Source organism: Dermacentor andersoni, chromosome 1, assembly GCF_023375885.2.
Source record: "Dermacentor andersoni chromosome 1, qqDerAnde1_hic_scaffold, whole genome shotgun sequence".
Classification (NCBI taxonomy): Eukaryota; Metazoa; Arthropoda; class Arachnida; order Ixodida; family Ixodidae; genus Dermacentor; species Dermacentor andersoni.
Genome location: NC_092814.1, coordinates 137,891,489 through 137,907,022, shown reverse-complemented (window position 1 = coordinate 137,907,022; position 15,534 = coordinate 137,891,489). Strand labels below are relative to the sequence as shown.

The window sequence follows — 15,534 nt, the reverse complement described above, 5'->3', positions numbered from 1 at the left end:
CTATGTGAGCTAAGTGAACTGAGCCACAGCCTGTGCATTCCTGACCAAGTTTGCCCCTTTTTTCTCTTCTGCAGACTGCTCTTCCAACATCAGTCATCCTACAAATGGTCAACACAGCGGAGTGCAACTGATCCACCCCCACGGTGCTAAGAAGGCCCGCCTAGTCTTTTGTGATATGCAGACAGACGGTGGTGGCTGGACAGTAGTGCAGCGCCGATGTGACGGCTCTCAGGACTTTTATCGGAACTGGGATGATTACAAGCAAGGTTTTGGTGATGTGTCTGGTGAACACTGGCTAGGAAACGATGCACTACATGAGATAACCTCCTCTGGAAACTACTCACTTCGCATTGACCTTTGGGATGTGTCTGGAAATTACAAGTTTGTTGAGTATGACCACGTTGTTGTTGGTTCAGAGGCTCAGAGGTACCGACTGGAAGTGTTGGGCTACCGAGGTAATGCCAGCAATGCTCTCGAGTACCATTCAGGTATGGCATTCAGCACAGCTGACAGAGATAATGACTTCAGTAGCACCCACTGTGCTGTGTACTACTCCTCAGGCTGGTGGTACAACCATTGCCAGTATGTCAACATTAATGGCAAGTACAAAGTTGGCTTAACTTGGTACGACATGGATGCCCTCGAGTGGGTACAGCTGTCCAGGGTAGAGATGAAACTGAGACCTGCCACAAGAAGGAAGAAGCGCAGGTGGACAAAGGCCAAGGCTGCCTGAGCAACAGCAGGAGCTCAGGTATCTTTTTTTGGACTTGGCCAGAGATGGCCTTTTGATTAATTTATAAAAATGCGTGTGTGTTGTACATATGCTGCGATAATAGGTATGTGACTGTGTACAGTGACTATGTGTGCTGTGTATAGTGAGAGATGAACCAGCAATCTGCCTCGTGCCATAAAGGACAAGTTGTTCAAGCCAGCAACACAAGCTGCAGTATCACAGAGCCTGTCTGCCTAACAACATGACAACACTCAAGGGACCAATGCAACAGTGATGTGAAGGCACATTGTTTGACAACATGGACATCCTGTAAGCCAGGGGGAATTGCATTCCTGGCACTTGAAGATTGCCTTCTGGATCCCCAGGCCCATCTGTATGAACTCCAGCCACTACTTGATGAACGCATATTTATCAAGGCACGGCCAGAACGTGAATCAGCACGTCCACAGGCAGTTCCCTGAGAATACACGGACAAGTTTAAGGGTGATTGTTAAGCTCTCTGAAGGCCGGCCCATGAGAACATTTTATGTGTAACCAGTGCTGTGTTTGTGTACACCTTCCCTTTCTTATTGAAAAGTGAGCTTGATCATGCAACTTCAGCCTCTTTAAAAGCAGCATAAGCATTTTTTGCTTCTGGTCAATGTCAGCTGCTATGGACAGACATGAACTGTACTTAACGTGTCAGTCACAGCATACGCTGTAGTCTGCAATCAAACCCACCTCCCACTATTTGTAGTGTCCATAATTTCACAGAAGGCATCTATGTGACACTTCTGCAGAGAAGAAGCAGTCCTGCCAGTCTGCTGTTTGATTGCATTTCTTGTTCTGAAAGATGTTCATGAGGGCATTTAAGGGCATTTGAGGGTACTGTATGAAAATCAGCAATGCCACTATGATAGTAATTTATTCATAGTTTAATGAATCAAAACAAATTATCACTCCAAGCATGAAATGTAAAATAAGCTATGAATGTGTGAGTCCTTTTTTTTTTATTAATGATACTGACATTACAGGATTCGTTATTTCTAAGATTAGGCAAACCCCCTGAAACTTTTATGGAGTATAAAGGCCAACAAAATTCAGTAAGTGAACACCTCGTAAACAAGCATATGTAGCTCACTCAAATGCCCTTCCCTGTGCTCCTCAAAAAGAGAGGGATGTGCTGTGAACTTTATTGTAGCAAGTGAACAGCTTTCACCAGCATAAAAGTAGAAGTGTGATTATCCAGCAGTGTAGACATAGAAGAGACTTCCTGCCTCCTTGTGAAAATGGTGTAGTTGTTGAGTTTGCATTATTGATAACTACCTGAGGTATGAACCAATAGTATTTATATTTAGTTCAGGCAGCCACTTGTATTTCACTGTGCACTCACACAAATCAAAGTACTACTAGTAGCTTTCTAGTGCTTTGTGCACAGGACAAGATTGTTATTTTTTACTTTCTTTAAATATTGTGTGTATCAGATATTTAAAAAAAATTTAACAACATTGATGGTTGTAGTTGCTTATGAACAATGTTAGGTGGACTTTAAGCTGCTGATAAGAAGTTACAGCGAATTTCCTGCTTTCTTTTTCTGTGATACATTCGTAGTAGCCAGATGCTTTGCCCATTACATAAGCCATTGCACCTTTCAACTGCAGCAACCCATAATGTTACGATCATTGAGTTGCAAAGTAATGTGCACATTAGATTATAATAAACCAAAATATTTGTCATGATGTAATTTGCCTTTTATCTTTGGATAAGCACAGCCAGGAGAGACCTTTGATTGATAGGAAACATTAATGGGATCAACAGTAGTGCAGATTATGTATATTTGTCAGCATGACTTTCAGCCACAATCATAATTTCAGAGATCTTCAGGAAGCTACACCCTTACTGCAATTAAAAAAATTGCAATGTGCATGGGCAAAGAAAGCTAATCATAAGATATACAGTCAACTTCCGATTTTTCGGACTCCCCAGGGGCCGCGAAAACGTCCGAAAGATCGGGCAGTTAAAAAATTATTGCATGCCTTTCACTGCACCCAAGGGCTCAAATCGCCACAGGCACATCCGAAATAGCTCTGAAGGCCTGCCAGTACACTTAGGCGTATCGGTGCTCGTACTGTGATAGGAGAGAGCGGGTGCACACATGTATAATTAAAATATACATACTATGTCCCATAATAATTGCCCCTTCCCACTCTTGGTACGCTTCACGGCGTAACACTATCTTATTGAGGTGAAACTGACTTTAGGGGAACCGGCATTACGCAACGTGGCGTGCTTTCGCAGCTTCTAAGCTATTGGCGAGGATTACAAAGGCGGAGTCAGCTCCATTGCTGACAACGACGAATTCTGTCAATGAAAAACACGGCAACGAACAGCAAGAAGCATGGTAGCGAACATCGAAGCAGCTAGGCCTAGCGTTGCCGCGGTAGTGGCTATGTCTGCCATCGGATCTACGTGCGAGCGCCGGTTCGAGGCGGCGAGATAATAAAAATGATGGTGGCGCTGGCTTCGATAACACAGCTTTGGGCCTGCGGTCATGGCAAAAGTACGTAAAACTAGATGGCGAAAGGATTTTGCGTGCGAAATTCCAGACGTCCTTATACATTGACTCTATGGGGTACGTGGCGGTGCCGCGAAGGCGTCCGAATTATCGGGCACGTCCGAAAAATCGGTAGTTGACTGTACTTGTCTTATGTTAAATAATATTGTTCATCTTCACTGACTTAAAAATAAATAACTACTACAGTCGACTTGCAATACTTAAAACTGGAGAAATTCAATATTCCGCTCAATTAAAACTTGTCTCAAAGTTGTTGGTGGCCGGCTATGTTTTCTATATATTGTGGCATCGATGAGATATCAAATAACGCTTTCAGTTCATTAGCATATTTCCTTAGTTTGCCTTCCCAGGTAAACAAGTTACAAAATAATCCAACCCTTTTGGCTAAAAACAACTGAAAGAAGACAACACAGGCATACTGATAGTAATTTACATAGATTCATTACTCTGAAAACTTCGTATTGAAGTCTTATCAGCTAGCAGTACAGTCAAATACTGACAACTGTCACAGCACATGTGACTAGTGCTGGATATCAAACTAGCTGTATGCTCATCTGCAGCTGATTTCAATAGGCGCTGTACGTGGAGGAGAAGAGTGTGCTCCATGTAGATACCTCTTTGTATATTAATTAATAATTTTCTCTTGAATTGCACATTATTCACTTGAATAATTCAGGCACACATTCATGTTCATAAGGGGTTTAAATTAATGCAAGTCGACTGTAGTTGTGCTGCTCAACAATAAAACTACAAAGCTTCGCTGTGCAGAGTGACAAAAGCCACATACCAGCTAATAAAATTAAATGTGACATCATTCAGCCACTGCCATCAATGTTCATGGGTGCAAATGCAGCCCTCAATTACAGTCATGCTGTAAGCCACATCAAGAGTCACCTAACATGCAAGTCATTGTATGACACAATATATGTTCCTCATGTACCCCTGACAAACCACCAGCTAGTCAAGAAAGCAAATTGTGTTATGTGCCAACATGGCAAAACCTCTCTTAAACAAAGTTTACATGTTCTGAAAATGCTCTGTCCACTCAATCAGGTAGCAATGATGAGACAAAATTGATGACAAAATAACATGCAGAAGGAAAGACATACAACTGCAAATTGAGATGGGAGCTGCATGCACGCTTAGCGATACCCCATCGACAGTGTCAGTAACACTTCTTAAAGAAAGTACCCCACATTACTCCTCATACATTCATTTACCAAACAAAAGTGCAATTGAAATCACTAATTTGGAACAGAGTGTACAAAATTCACCTTGAATACTTCATGATGATTATAAGTGAAAGCGTTCATGAACTGGCTAACAAAAATAGATAGGCCAAAAAAATCAGCTTAGGAATGCACTGTTGGTGTCATTGCAGGGATTTTAACAACAGTCGGTCTGATGGTCATTTTTGTTATTTCAGATCTCATACAGATGAGTGTTTTTCCTCAATATGATGCGGAGGAATTTGTTATGTGTTGCTTATTTATTTCGCCTTTGTTATTCTCTACATTTGTTGCAATTGCATTTCCCAAGGAGAGGTTTCGCTGTAAGTAGTGTGCGATATATATATATATATATATATATATATATATATATATATGTGCTTGACATTAAAATCGTCATGTTTCAGATGGAGAATGTCTTTGCTGGGTGCAAGATGTTTAGGTAATATAAGTGAACCTAGCATTAGATTATAAAAAAGCCTTGAAGATATTTTTTTCTTACAAGGCTTTTGTACAGGTTCACTCCTGTTTGCACAACTGTTTTAGACAGCTGGTGTAGAGAAGAAGAGTGTAGGTATGATGCTTAAAATGTGTTTTTGTCTTGTACATAGATATAATAAAACAGAGTTCAAACAACAGAATGCTGCATTACCATGCACATATTTTACTTGTGTGTACTACCAAACTCAATCTCATAAAACATAGTACATGATACATTCTGAAAGCACAGATATTTGTGTTGGTAGAAAAAAACCTTGGCATAGAACAACTATACCTTAGCTTCCAATATTCAAACTGGGCAGTATGAATTACTACAGTGAAAGAGATAGAAGGCACATCACGGGCTACACAAGGGCTGCAAGGTAGGTTGCTTCAAGGCAGAGACAATAAATTTTGTCACTTCATGAAACATCTCGGACAATAACACAAAAATGAAGAACACACATAAACTGTTTTGAGCAGCTGCGCAAAATATATATAAAAAAATAATATTGTTCAAGAATAAACACGAACTGAATGCTAACAGAAATAGATATCCACCAGAAAAAAGTAGGAGACACCAGCTCTCTGCATAGAGAGAACTATCACATCCAACATTACCTGAAATAGCAAGTTCGATAACTAAGATTTTAACACATTTCCTAGTAAAGCCAGCATCTCTGCACCACTGCTTCACAACACAAGAAATCTTGAGAAAGGTGGTGAAGCACTCACATTTGAATTAATGCATGCTTTTTAAACAGTTATCTGTGCCAGATCATGTAATTACACCTCTGCAGTATTATTTTCCAAAGAAACCTTCTTGACATTACATAGAATGAGAACATGACATAGAATGAGTATTTCATGGCACACACTGGGGATGGGTATACTGAAACATGTTAGTCCCTAAATTTCTATGAAATGAACATGCTTTAAGCACTGAGAGGCCTGAATTTGCTCTTGTATGTGCCATAACATACATGATCAAAGAACTCATCAGCAAAATTTCTTGAATTAACTAATTCCACAATATGATTCTCCACAAAAGTAGTGCAGTCCTCTCCAAGTAACCTAACTACAGAGGCGCAATTGCCTTAGCCACCGTAGTCAACATTTAAAAATTTGGTGCAGCTAATATAAAACAATCTGTATAAGTGCTTGTGTAAGTTATGTACAAATTTTTGTTACATTGCAACAATATCAGCTTTCTTATTAAGGCATTCACTGGAGTTCACTGATGTGTTCCTAAAAGAGAGAACAAATCAAAAGTGGAGGGATGCATTCCATGCAAGACCTTGCATCTAGTATTCTGCTTTGAGCTTCACGTTAAATATGGCGCCCCTTCAAATCAAGTCAGTCATCAGAAAAGCACTTCTTTTGTCTTCTTTTAGATGATTACTGATATTGCAAATGAAATATTATTTCGAAATACTCTGTGAAATAGTTCCTTGCATTTGAGGCGAGAAGTTTTTTTGGCAGTATCTTGATTCAATGCTTTTTCTCAAGTAGCAACAACGATATCAAGTCTCATGTTTACGTAGAAGCCACTTCCATTTTCAGTTCCACAACACAGCTTCCTCAAGTGACAAATGAGTGACTAACTCAATTGTATAATACCATTTATAAATAGGCAAGCTTTTATTCTTCACTTTACCTTACAGCAACTACATGTGGCATTATCTGCATAGAAACCCACCCCAGACTAACTCTATATGGAACAACTACAGAAGACATCTGAAGTATGTGCTTAAATTTAACAATGACACAACGACATGTACAAGTAACATATTTCTTTATTTAAGTGCTATATAATCCTGCACATTACATGTTGCGTTGGTCTAGATCTTGGTAAACTAAATTAGTATTATAACCAGGTACAAAAGGTTTTAGGAATAAAATGTTTTTGTTCCTGTATGACCAAAAAATGTTCTTAAGTCATAGTTATATGCAGATAAATATCTTTCTTTCTCTACGCAATGGCCTCAAAATTGCCACATGTACCGTATTTACTCGATTCTAACGCGCCCTCGATTGTAACGCGCACCCGTTTGCCGTGACCTAAAGAAAGAAAAGTCCAGAAATAAAACTTTCTCTCACTTGGAAAAAAACAAAGATTTACTCCCAATGCACTAAAGTTGCGATAAGTAAAAAAGTCGCAGTATCGTGCGAAAGGCGAAGCATCGATTACGATAGCAAATTAGTAGACAGCTATACGAAAAGTAAGGATAGTAGTTTTATCGGCCGTATAAACATTTAAACATTCGCTTACTAACTAAATTAATAAGCATGGTGTCACGCGCACACAAGCATGAACACGTCTCACTCAATCACCGCGGAAACTCTTTATCAAAACGCTGGAGTGAGGAAGTGCGGTAGCAGGAGCCAGGGAATTGACCTTTGTGCGGCCTCTCGCTTTGACGCAAACTAAGCGTCTCCCGGCGCGGTCGCATGAACCATAGTTTCCTACAAAAATTACTAGAGGGAACTCTGGCACTGCAGTCGTTGTCCTACCATGGGAATGATGGGAAGTAGTACATGGATTTGTCTGATCTTCGTGCTTGTGGATTCAAACGTTCTTCTGGCTTTGTATATTACGCTATATAAATCTTATCGTCGTATATCTCAGCGCAATCTATATTCCTCGAAGTGCAGAAGACGCCGGGAACGCGTACATTTGTTATTAATTGCAACGATTGAGGTTTGTCCAGGTGGCCAAATCGAAACGCGCCAAGCGTCTCAAGGCACTGACATGCCCGCGATAAATTCATAAGGGTGTTTCATTAGCTCGTCGATACATGCGTTCGTGGCCTAATGGTTTCAATATCAGGCTTCTGTGCTAGAGTCCCTGTGTTCGAATCCTCCCGTCAGGCAATTTCAATTAAGTTTATTTAATTATTTATTGCGCAATATACTGTTGAAAATGACGAGTTTACAAAGTCACAAAGCCGGTTTGAAGCCAAAAGGACGAAGTTTAGGCAAATCCATGTTATAGTGTACTAGAATAATGTATATAATCCATGTACTTCCCATAATTCCCATGCTAGGACAACCGCTCCCATTGCAGCTCCCGTAGACACTAGTGCCAGAGTTCCCTCTAGTAATTCTTGTAGGAAACTCTATGACATAAACGGCGCCAGAGAGAGCGTCCAGCCACACGAGCGGCACGCAGACCAGCGCCAGCGCAGCGTCGCCCAATGTGACCAGATTTATTTAACCAGAAACCTCCTAAGTAATTGTGTAATGTTAATGAAAAGAGCTATAATAAGTATTCTTCAATGCAATATTTATGCCTTTTGTATAGTTTTACGCTAAATAAAATATTCAGGGCAGTGTAGAAAAATTACACAAGGCTGAGCTTCAGAAAACTGACAGCGATATAGACCTCAGACTCTGCCCAGGCGGCGCTGCGGAAAAATCCGTCACCAGCGCCCCCATCGGAGCCTTGGCACGAACTGAGTAGTGCAAGGAGAGCTGTCCGCAAGCGAAGGTGCATAGGCCACAATGGACCCTTCTCTTTCGTTTGCGTTGAGGCACGGTTTCCTAAAAATCAAGGACCTAGAAAGCTTCTTCCGCCCATCCACGCTTCGGTAAGGAAGCTCAGCAGGGCGAAATACGCGTACAATATAAAATAAAGTCTCAAGTGTTATTTCGGCGTGCTGCAACTCGCAAGTACAGAGAGCATAAGGGTTGTCTATAGGCATATCAGCATAAAAATCGAAGCATTTCAAATTGGTTCATATTGAATATCTCCTGAACACAAGACTTAAGTATCTCCTATATTTTTATGTATTTTATCGTAATGTTTTGTCTTGCAATTATTTACAGAGAGTAAATCCTTTCATAGCCTTTTCCAGGGCAGCAAACAGAACACGTTTTCCAAGGCAGCGAACAGCGTGCTATCATATAACGAAAGTAAGCTTCCTACAGTGCCTACGCGCTGCATCTTTCTTTCTCGCAGGAGCTACAGCATCGCTCAGTACCTTAATTTGAACTTTTCGCAGACGCTTCGAGCAAACAAGCGCACACAAATAAATGTAAATAAACGCGACATTTTTTTCTTTACACACGTGCGTTACTTCGCAATTACTCATCCAGTGCTCCTACAGCAACTTTAGTGCTCACATTTGAAAAACGCAGTCGACCAGGCTCAGCACATTGCGAAGAGTGCTTGTATCGGCGCAGGACATACAAAATACCGAAAGTAGAAATGAGCTCGCGATACAACGATGCTCTAGAACAGGATTTTGAATTCATAAACGAACCAAAATGTTTGGTTAAGCTGACCTGCGAATTCTCTCCGTTCCACTTGTTGAGTCAAGCGGAGGCGGACGTCTGTTAAAAGTTGGAAATATCGATGGCACATACGCAGGATGGTTCGCAACGTTGTTTTTTCTGTTACCAACGAAGTGGCAGCTGCAGATTCTTGAGTTTTCGCTTGGTTACCACGGTCCTCCGTCAGGGCTACGCAACACAATTACAGAAGAACAACATTGTTGCACTTTCTCATGCGAGCCGCTGTGTTGTGGGGAATACAAGTAATCCGATTACCCAAAAGGTTGAACGGCCCGTATCCAGCGCTCTCGCCTTTCCCCTTCATACGATCGCGATGGAAATCGGCAAAACTGAACGTTTTTATTCCGTCCTTCACGTTCATGGCAATTTACAACACAACAGTAGTGTCGATTGCGGCGTTTCTTCGTGGCGCGCGGAGCTATCGCGGTTGCCGTCGTTTCCGCCATCAGTCTGAAGAGTTAGCCAGCACGCGCTTTATGGCAGTTCGGCAGCGCGTCCAACTAGCGTAGAAATTTATAGCTTTCTGTCTTGGTGTTAAATGCGCAAAACACTCGCAATATGGACCAAAATCTATTTAAATCGTTGTTTCGCAGTCGCTAGCTGCATAGGCAACTTAGCAAGAGAGTCGGGCTTCGCACTACTCAATTACTGCCTCTTCGCACCGGCAGGTGGCGCTACGTGTCTTGCAAAACTCCAGAGTCTGACATCTATCGACGTGGACATCGTGATGAAGTCTCTTGTAAAAGTTGTCAGCAGCGTGGTCACGCCCTGCCACGCGCTGATTGGTCTGCGCTTATCGAGCCGCTTCTGAAGGCGGCGGCGAGATCTGGTGTCCCTTGAGCACGACGTTTCGGCTTGGCGCCACCCTCAGCATCGACGCCGAGCGAAGTAGGGTGACAAAACGCCAGGAAACGCTGGGAAAACGCTGAATGTGGGGCAGCCTTAAAGGAAGCATTGCCTAAGCACATATACTACAGCACATGGAGAAAGCTACGGCAGCTAGGCTCGAAGCGCGTACCAGGCGGCCATTTTGAAATGCCGATGGCGATATGGTAACGCAGATTTAGGGTCGTACTCGATTCTAACGCGCACGCAATTTTCGGACCCGTTTTATAGGAAAAAAAAGTGTGCGTTAGATTCGAGTAAATACAGTATTATATTTGGGTCTATAATATATTTATGTAGGAACTTGCAGTATTCTGTTGTGCACAGCAGGGAAGTGTGAATGTGATAGAAAAGTTTTAGACAATATTAAAGAAACAACTTTAAAATAGTGTACAATGAAGTAACGGTATGTTTTCAAAATATTTACTGTGCACAGCAAGTACTGAAAGACAGGAAGTACAATATTAAAGTTTTGCAAAACCTTATCTCAAAATTTCACTGTTTGCCAGAGGCATTTTTTCTAAGTTCTGTAAAGCACCCTGTTGAAGTTCTGTATCAACCCCAGCACAACTGTTACCCAACTCGTTCCATCATGATATGTCCAGATGTGTATCATGTCTAAGGCACACACATGTAGACACACAAGCATGTTATAGGGATTCTTTTTTGAATTAATAGAATTTTGAAAAATTACCTGCAGCAGATAGCGCAGTCATGCACCTTTGAGCTAGATTACTCAAAGAGGTGGACATTATTCTTACGATCAATTCAAATGCATATTCTCAGGAGGTATTGGTGGGCTAGTTGGTCAGTACATTACCATTTCAAAGGCAGCACACTTGTTGAGACACAGACAAACACTAAATCAAACAAAGATGAGTGCTCACGTGTGATGTCAACACTCGCGTTTGTGTGATTTAGTGTTTGTCTATGTCTCAACAAGTATGCTTCCTTTGAAATGACACGAGTAATCAGCTAATTAACACATTTCCACCTACGAAATTTTTAACCGGTCACTTTACTACACATCTTGCAATTTACTAATTGTAGATGGTGAGATCAGAAGGTATATCCACTTCGAATGAATTCTGAGGATGACACCACTTTCAGGATATGTGTTTCCAGAGTGAGTGATGAAATGCATTGGTATTCCAACTATTTTTGTCTTGCAATGCATAAAAGGGTGTTTTATTAAGAAAGCAAGTGAAAGAAGTGCATTTTACTGCATTTGACATCACATATCTCTGAGCTGGTGTCGTCCTTATGATTCGTAAGGATGACACCAGCCTTGCAAACTCGACAATAAGCCTTGCAAACTCGACCACTACAATTTGTAAACTGCAATCTGTGCCCTAAAGTAATTAGCTAAAAAGTTTATTACTGCACTTTTGTTGATTAGTCAATTAGTGTGCATTTCAATTTCTTGTCCAAGTAATATCTGCCTCTCTTAGCAATCTAGCTCAACGATTAGAATCGCACTATCCACCACAGGTGGTCTTTAAAAATTCTGTTACCTCTAAGAAAAAAGAAAAAAAAAACACCTGGTGTATAGTATACATAAAGTGGTAGCACACATAACCTCCCCAATTGATATCAGGCATTGCGCGGACACAATGACAATAATCAAAATTATTTTTACTTAGTTCGCAGAACAACTCAACCGGTTTTATTTTCTCATATGCTGAACAACTAACTTTTGTGCATTTCTGTGACGAGTAAATAATTTTATGTGAAAGTTTTCACCTGCACAAGGGCACATGGGGATGCCGGCAAAGGTTTTTTTTTTTCACCAAAGGAGTAACAATAGGAGTTATCCCCCTCGACTTACTAAACCCATGATTAACTTCACATTCTTCCAGTAAGACAATGCCCTGCCAGTTTTGTTCCATGCCACAAATGAGTAACTGCCACAGGACTGAAGAGGGCAGGCTCCAGCTGAAGATTAGTGTTTACTCTTTTAGTCTCAGGAGGCATCTGCTCATCCAGTTGTCATGCCTCCCATTTAACTTTGATGTAAGATACGTGAGATACAGGTGACACCATGCTGGCCAACATTGACCACCTGCTCCAGTAAATGTTGCCAGCAGAATTAGCATCTGAATGTGTGTAAAGAGGAAGACAGTACTAATGACAAGCAATTGTAACTCGAAAACAAAACTTGGAGAATTTCCTTTCTTAGAGATATTTGGTTCCCATACCTTATGTTTCTCCAAGTGAAAAAGAAGGATGAAATCAAGACTATTTGTGCTAGCACTGTGTATCATTGCAACTGCAGCCTGTGCACTATGGATCAAATGCAATTCAGCATTCCTTTCCCCCCCCCCTTTTTTTTGATGACAGTATCAGAACCTGACATGGAATGCAAAACCCTGCAGGCATTGTAGTGTAGCATGAGGAATGTGGAGATGTCAGCGAATGCCTTTGATGAAGAGAAACTGCACCAGACAGTGTCAGCACGCAGAAGAGAAGGTGCCGCTGAAATTTATTGTATGAGAATATGGGTGCAGTTCTCTTGATTTGTTTATGTTTAAAGCTAACCGTAGAATTAGTAAATGTACCTTGAACCGAAGAAATGCCCTGGGCCCATTAAACTATGGGCATCACTTACAGGCAATTAAAAAGGAAATAAATTGCCAGTTTGCAGGTCACAGTACACAACATGGTGAAAGACATAAGAGAAAACTTCCAACAACGCACAATTCTACACTGCATTTGAAATTCAGATTATATATGCCATTCTCATTTTACTTAGCATCAGTGACATGCTACTTCACTAACCCTCCTATCAGTATGCCCCATGACACATTTCAAATCATTTTCGGTAATCGCTAGCATTTCAGATAAAATAAGAAGAAAACTATATACTATGTGTATAGCATGAAAGACGCCATTGTTGATTTAAAGCCTCAAATGAAAATTAATCCAGAGCCCTCCCCTATGACATCCCTCGCCAACCCAGAGTTGACTGGGACATTAAAACCCATGAATCAATCAACCAAACCTTGGAAACCTGCGTGCCTATCAGAAATTCAGCATAAAAGAGGTGAAGCTATGCGAAACAATGGTTTCTGAACTGTTCAGCTTACCAAAAAATTCAATATACATAGGTGCAAGCATTTTAAATGAACAAGCAAAGCAGACAGAGAACATGAATGTAGTGAAATGTACTGGATATTGCGGTGGGTGCATATTGCAAGCAGTACACAATATAAAAGGAAGTGTGCATTCTCGCCGACACCAGTAATGCCCTCCTTCACCAAATAAGGTAAGCTCATATGAAATTTTGTGATGTCTCAGCATTCCATGCATTAAGAGGTGAATCATTTCAGCATAGCAGTTGAATTAGCGTCAACAACATGTATTCATAGATAATCAATTAACTTTTTTTCTGTCAGCCAAAATTAAATATAAAAATGATTAACAAACAAACCCATTTGCTGTTCTTTCAAGCCAGGCTGAAGTTTTGCGTAAAGCTAGCAGATGCTTATGGCATCTGCTTTTGTTCCTGGTAAGGCAAGCAATGTGACTATCTGACAGTCATGGTGTCTACATTTACTTTTGTTTGCTTTGGTTATGAAGACATCCTTAGATCTTGTTTGGTTGGGTATTTATCATTTACAGGGCTGTGCGCATCCCACGATCACTTAATCCACATGAGAAGCATTTGAAACAAGAAGTGATAAAATCCAACATGTGAATGTGTTGCAATTAGAAATGAAGAGAGGGTTTAGCATATGACAAATGAAACATACAAGTAGGAGAGAAAGATGCAAAAGGCCCACTGCATGCTGGCCAAGCATGCATGTTGGCTGCCTTCATTGGCAGCTATGTTGGGCCAGTGTACATGATGCAGGAAGAATGCATACCCTGCTACAAAATCTTTTCAAAAAGGTAAAAATCTATTAATGCAAGTATTCCAATGTTCCTTTTTTTTTTTGCCACAGAATGTTCACTAAAGAGAGAGAGGAGAAAGAAAGAGAGAGAAGCAGGGTGTCTACCAAGTTGACTTTTCCAAATTCCCAGAGTTTTCCAGATTTTCCCTGAGATGGGCTGACACCATGTTACCCGATGCTGTCACTCTCTAGTAAGCATGTTAAAAATTTAAAAAAAAAGAAAATGACTTAATTCAGTTCGAATAGTAAGGAGTAGAGTTTATTTTATTCAAAAAGAAAACAGAAGGGAGGGGTTAGTAAAATGCACAAGAAATAAAATATCTTTGAAAAAAAAAAGGTAAAGCCCATTGCAAATCGAGTCGAACATTTTCAAATACAAATAAAAAGAGATGCATACAAAAGCAAATATTTTCGAGTACAGCTATTTCTATCAACTGATAGCAAGCTCATTGGTATGAGGCCCAAACTTTGTCACAAGTGAGATTCTCTCTCAGAAGCTGGAAAGTCAACCTCAACTGTACTGACATACTCTCAGCCCGCACACAATGCCTCAGTGTAAAGAGTTTGGTTTGGATGAGGGATGCCTGCATCTCGGTGTCAGCCAACACTTTGTTTTTTTAGTTCCAGCTCCTTCAAAGAAGCAACAGCACACTTCCTTCCCCATTCATTTCTCAATACGTCGGTCCTTTCTGTTCTCATCCTCCATCCGCCGTGCATTTGCCCCATGGACCATTTGAAGCATCCTCTTCGTCAGTTGTATACACTGGCAACTCCTCCAACCGATGGCATGACATTAAAGACGATTTGTTATGATATCTTTATGTTACTTGAGCCAGCATTAGCGTGAATTTCTTTCCTTTTCAATAAATTTACAGCTAATTTTTCCTGATAGAAGCACAAATTCCCTGAGCTTTTCCTGAGAATTTCCAGTTTTCCTGGTTTCCCCAGTTGGTAGACACCCTGGAGAAGGCAGGGTATTCACCAGAAAAGTGTCTGTTTGGCTACCATATGGTGTGGGAGAGGAACAGGTGAATAGAAAGATGAGAGAGAGAGTTGACGGAAAGAAGTGATGAATGCATGCATGTGCACAGACAGAATGTTCACTAAGGAATGCACTGTGGCCAGCCGCGCAAAACAAACTTTTGTGCTCCAAGTGGTATTGAGATACTTTCAGAAAATTCATTTTGAAAGAAGTCCACTGTAATACGGAAAGCTACCAACTTGTGGCTTAGACCAACCTGCCACACAGGTTGTTGAATTAGGAAAGACATATGCAATACTTGAGGTACACACTTTACTTCTCCTTCTGAAAGGCAGGCACTTGGTACAGTGTGCACTCAGTCTAAAGAAACAACATGAGCCAGAACGCAAAGTGAAAACTTTTTATTAGCTGTAATCTATGTGCAGTGCGTGCTTGAGATTAAAGACAAAATCATAAAAGGAACTTGAAAACACTATAAAGAT

General features: G+C 40.8%; 2 protein-coding genes across 4 annotated transcripts in view; one reads left to right on the top strand and one right to left on the bottom strand.

Annotated features, from left to right (window-relative positions):
- Positions 1 to 5,157, top strand: part of LOC126544341 (uncharacterized) — a 58,097-nt gene extending 52,940 nt beyond the window's left edge. Inside the window, exon 5 of the mRNA XM_050191626.2 lies at positions 75 to 5,157. Coding sequence (XP_050047583.1) covers positions 75 to 733 — 659 coding nt within the window. The 3' untranslated portion in view covers positions 734 to 5,157. The remainder of the gene's footprint in view (positions 1 to 74) is intronic.
- The window catches only part of LOC126544339 (uncharacterized), an 803,357-nt gene that overhangs the window by 551,546 nt on the left and 236,277 nt on the right, over positions 1 to 15,534 (bottom strand). The window lies entirely within an intron of this gene.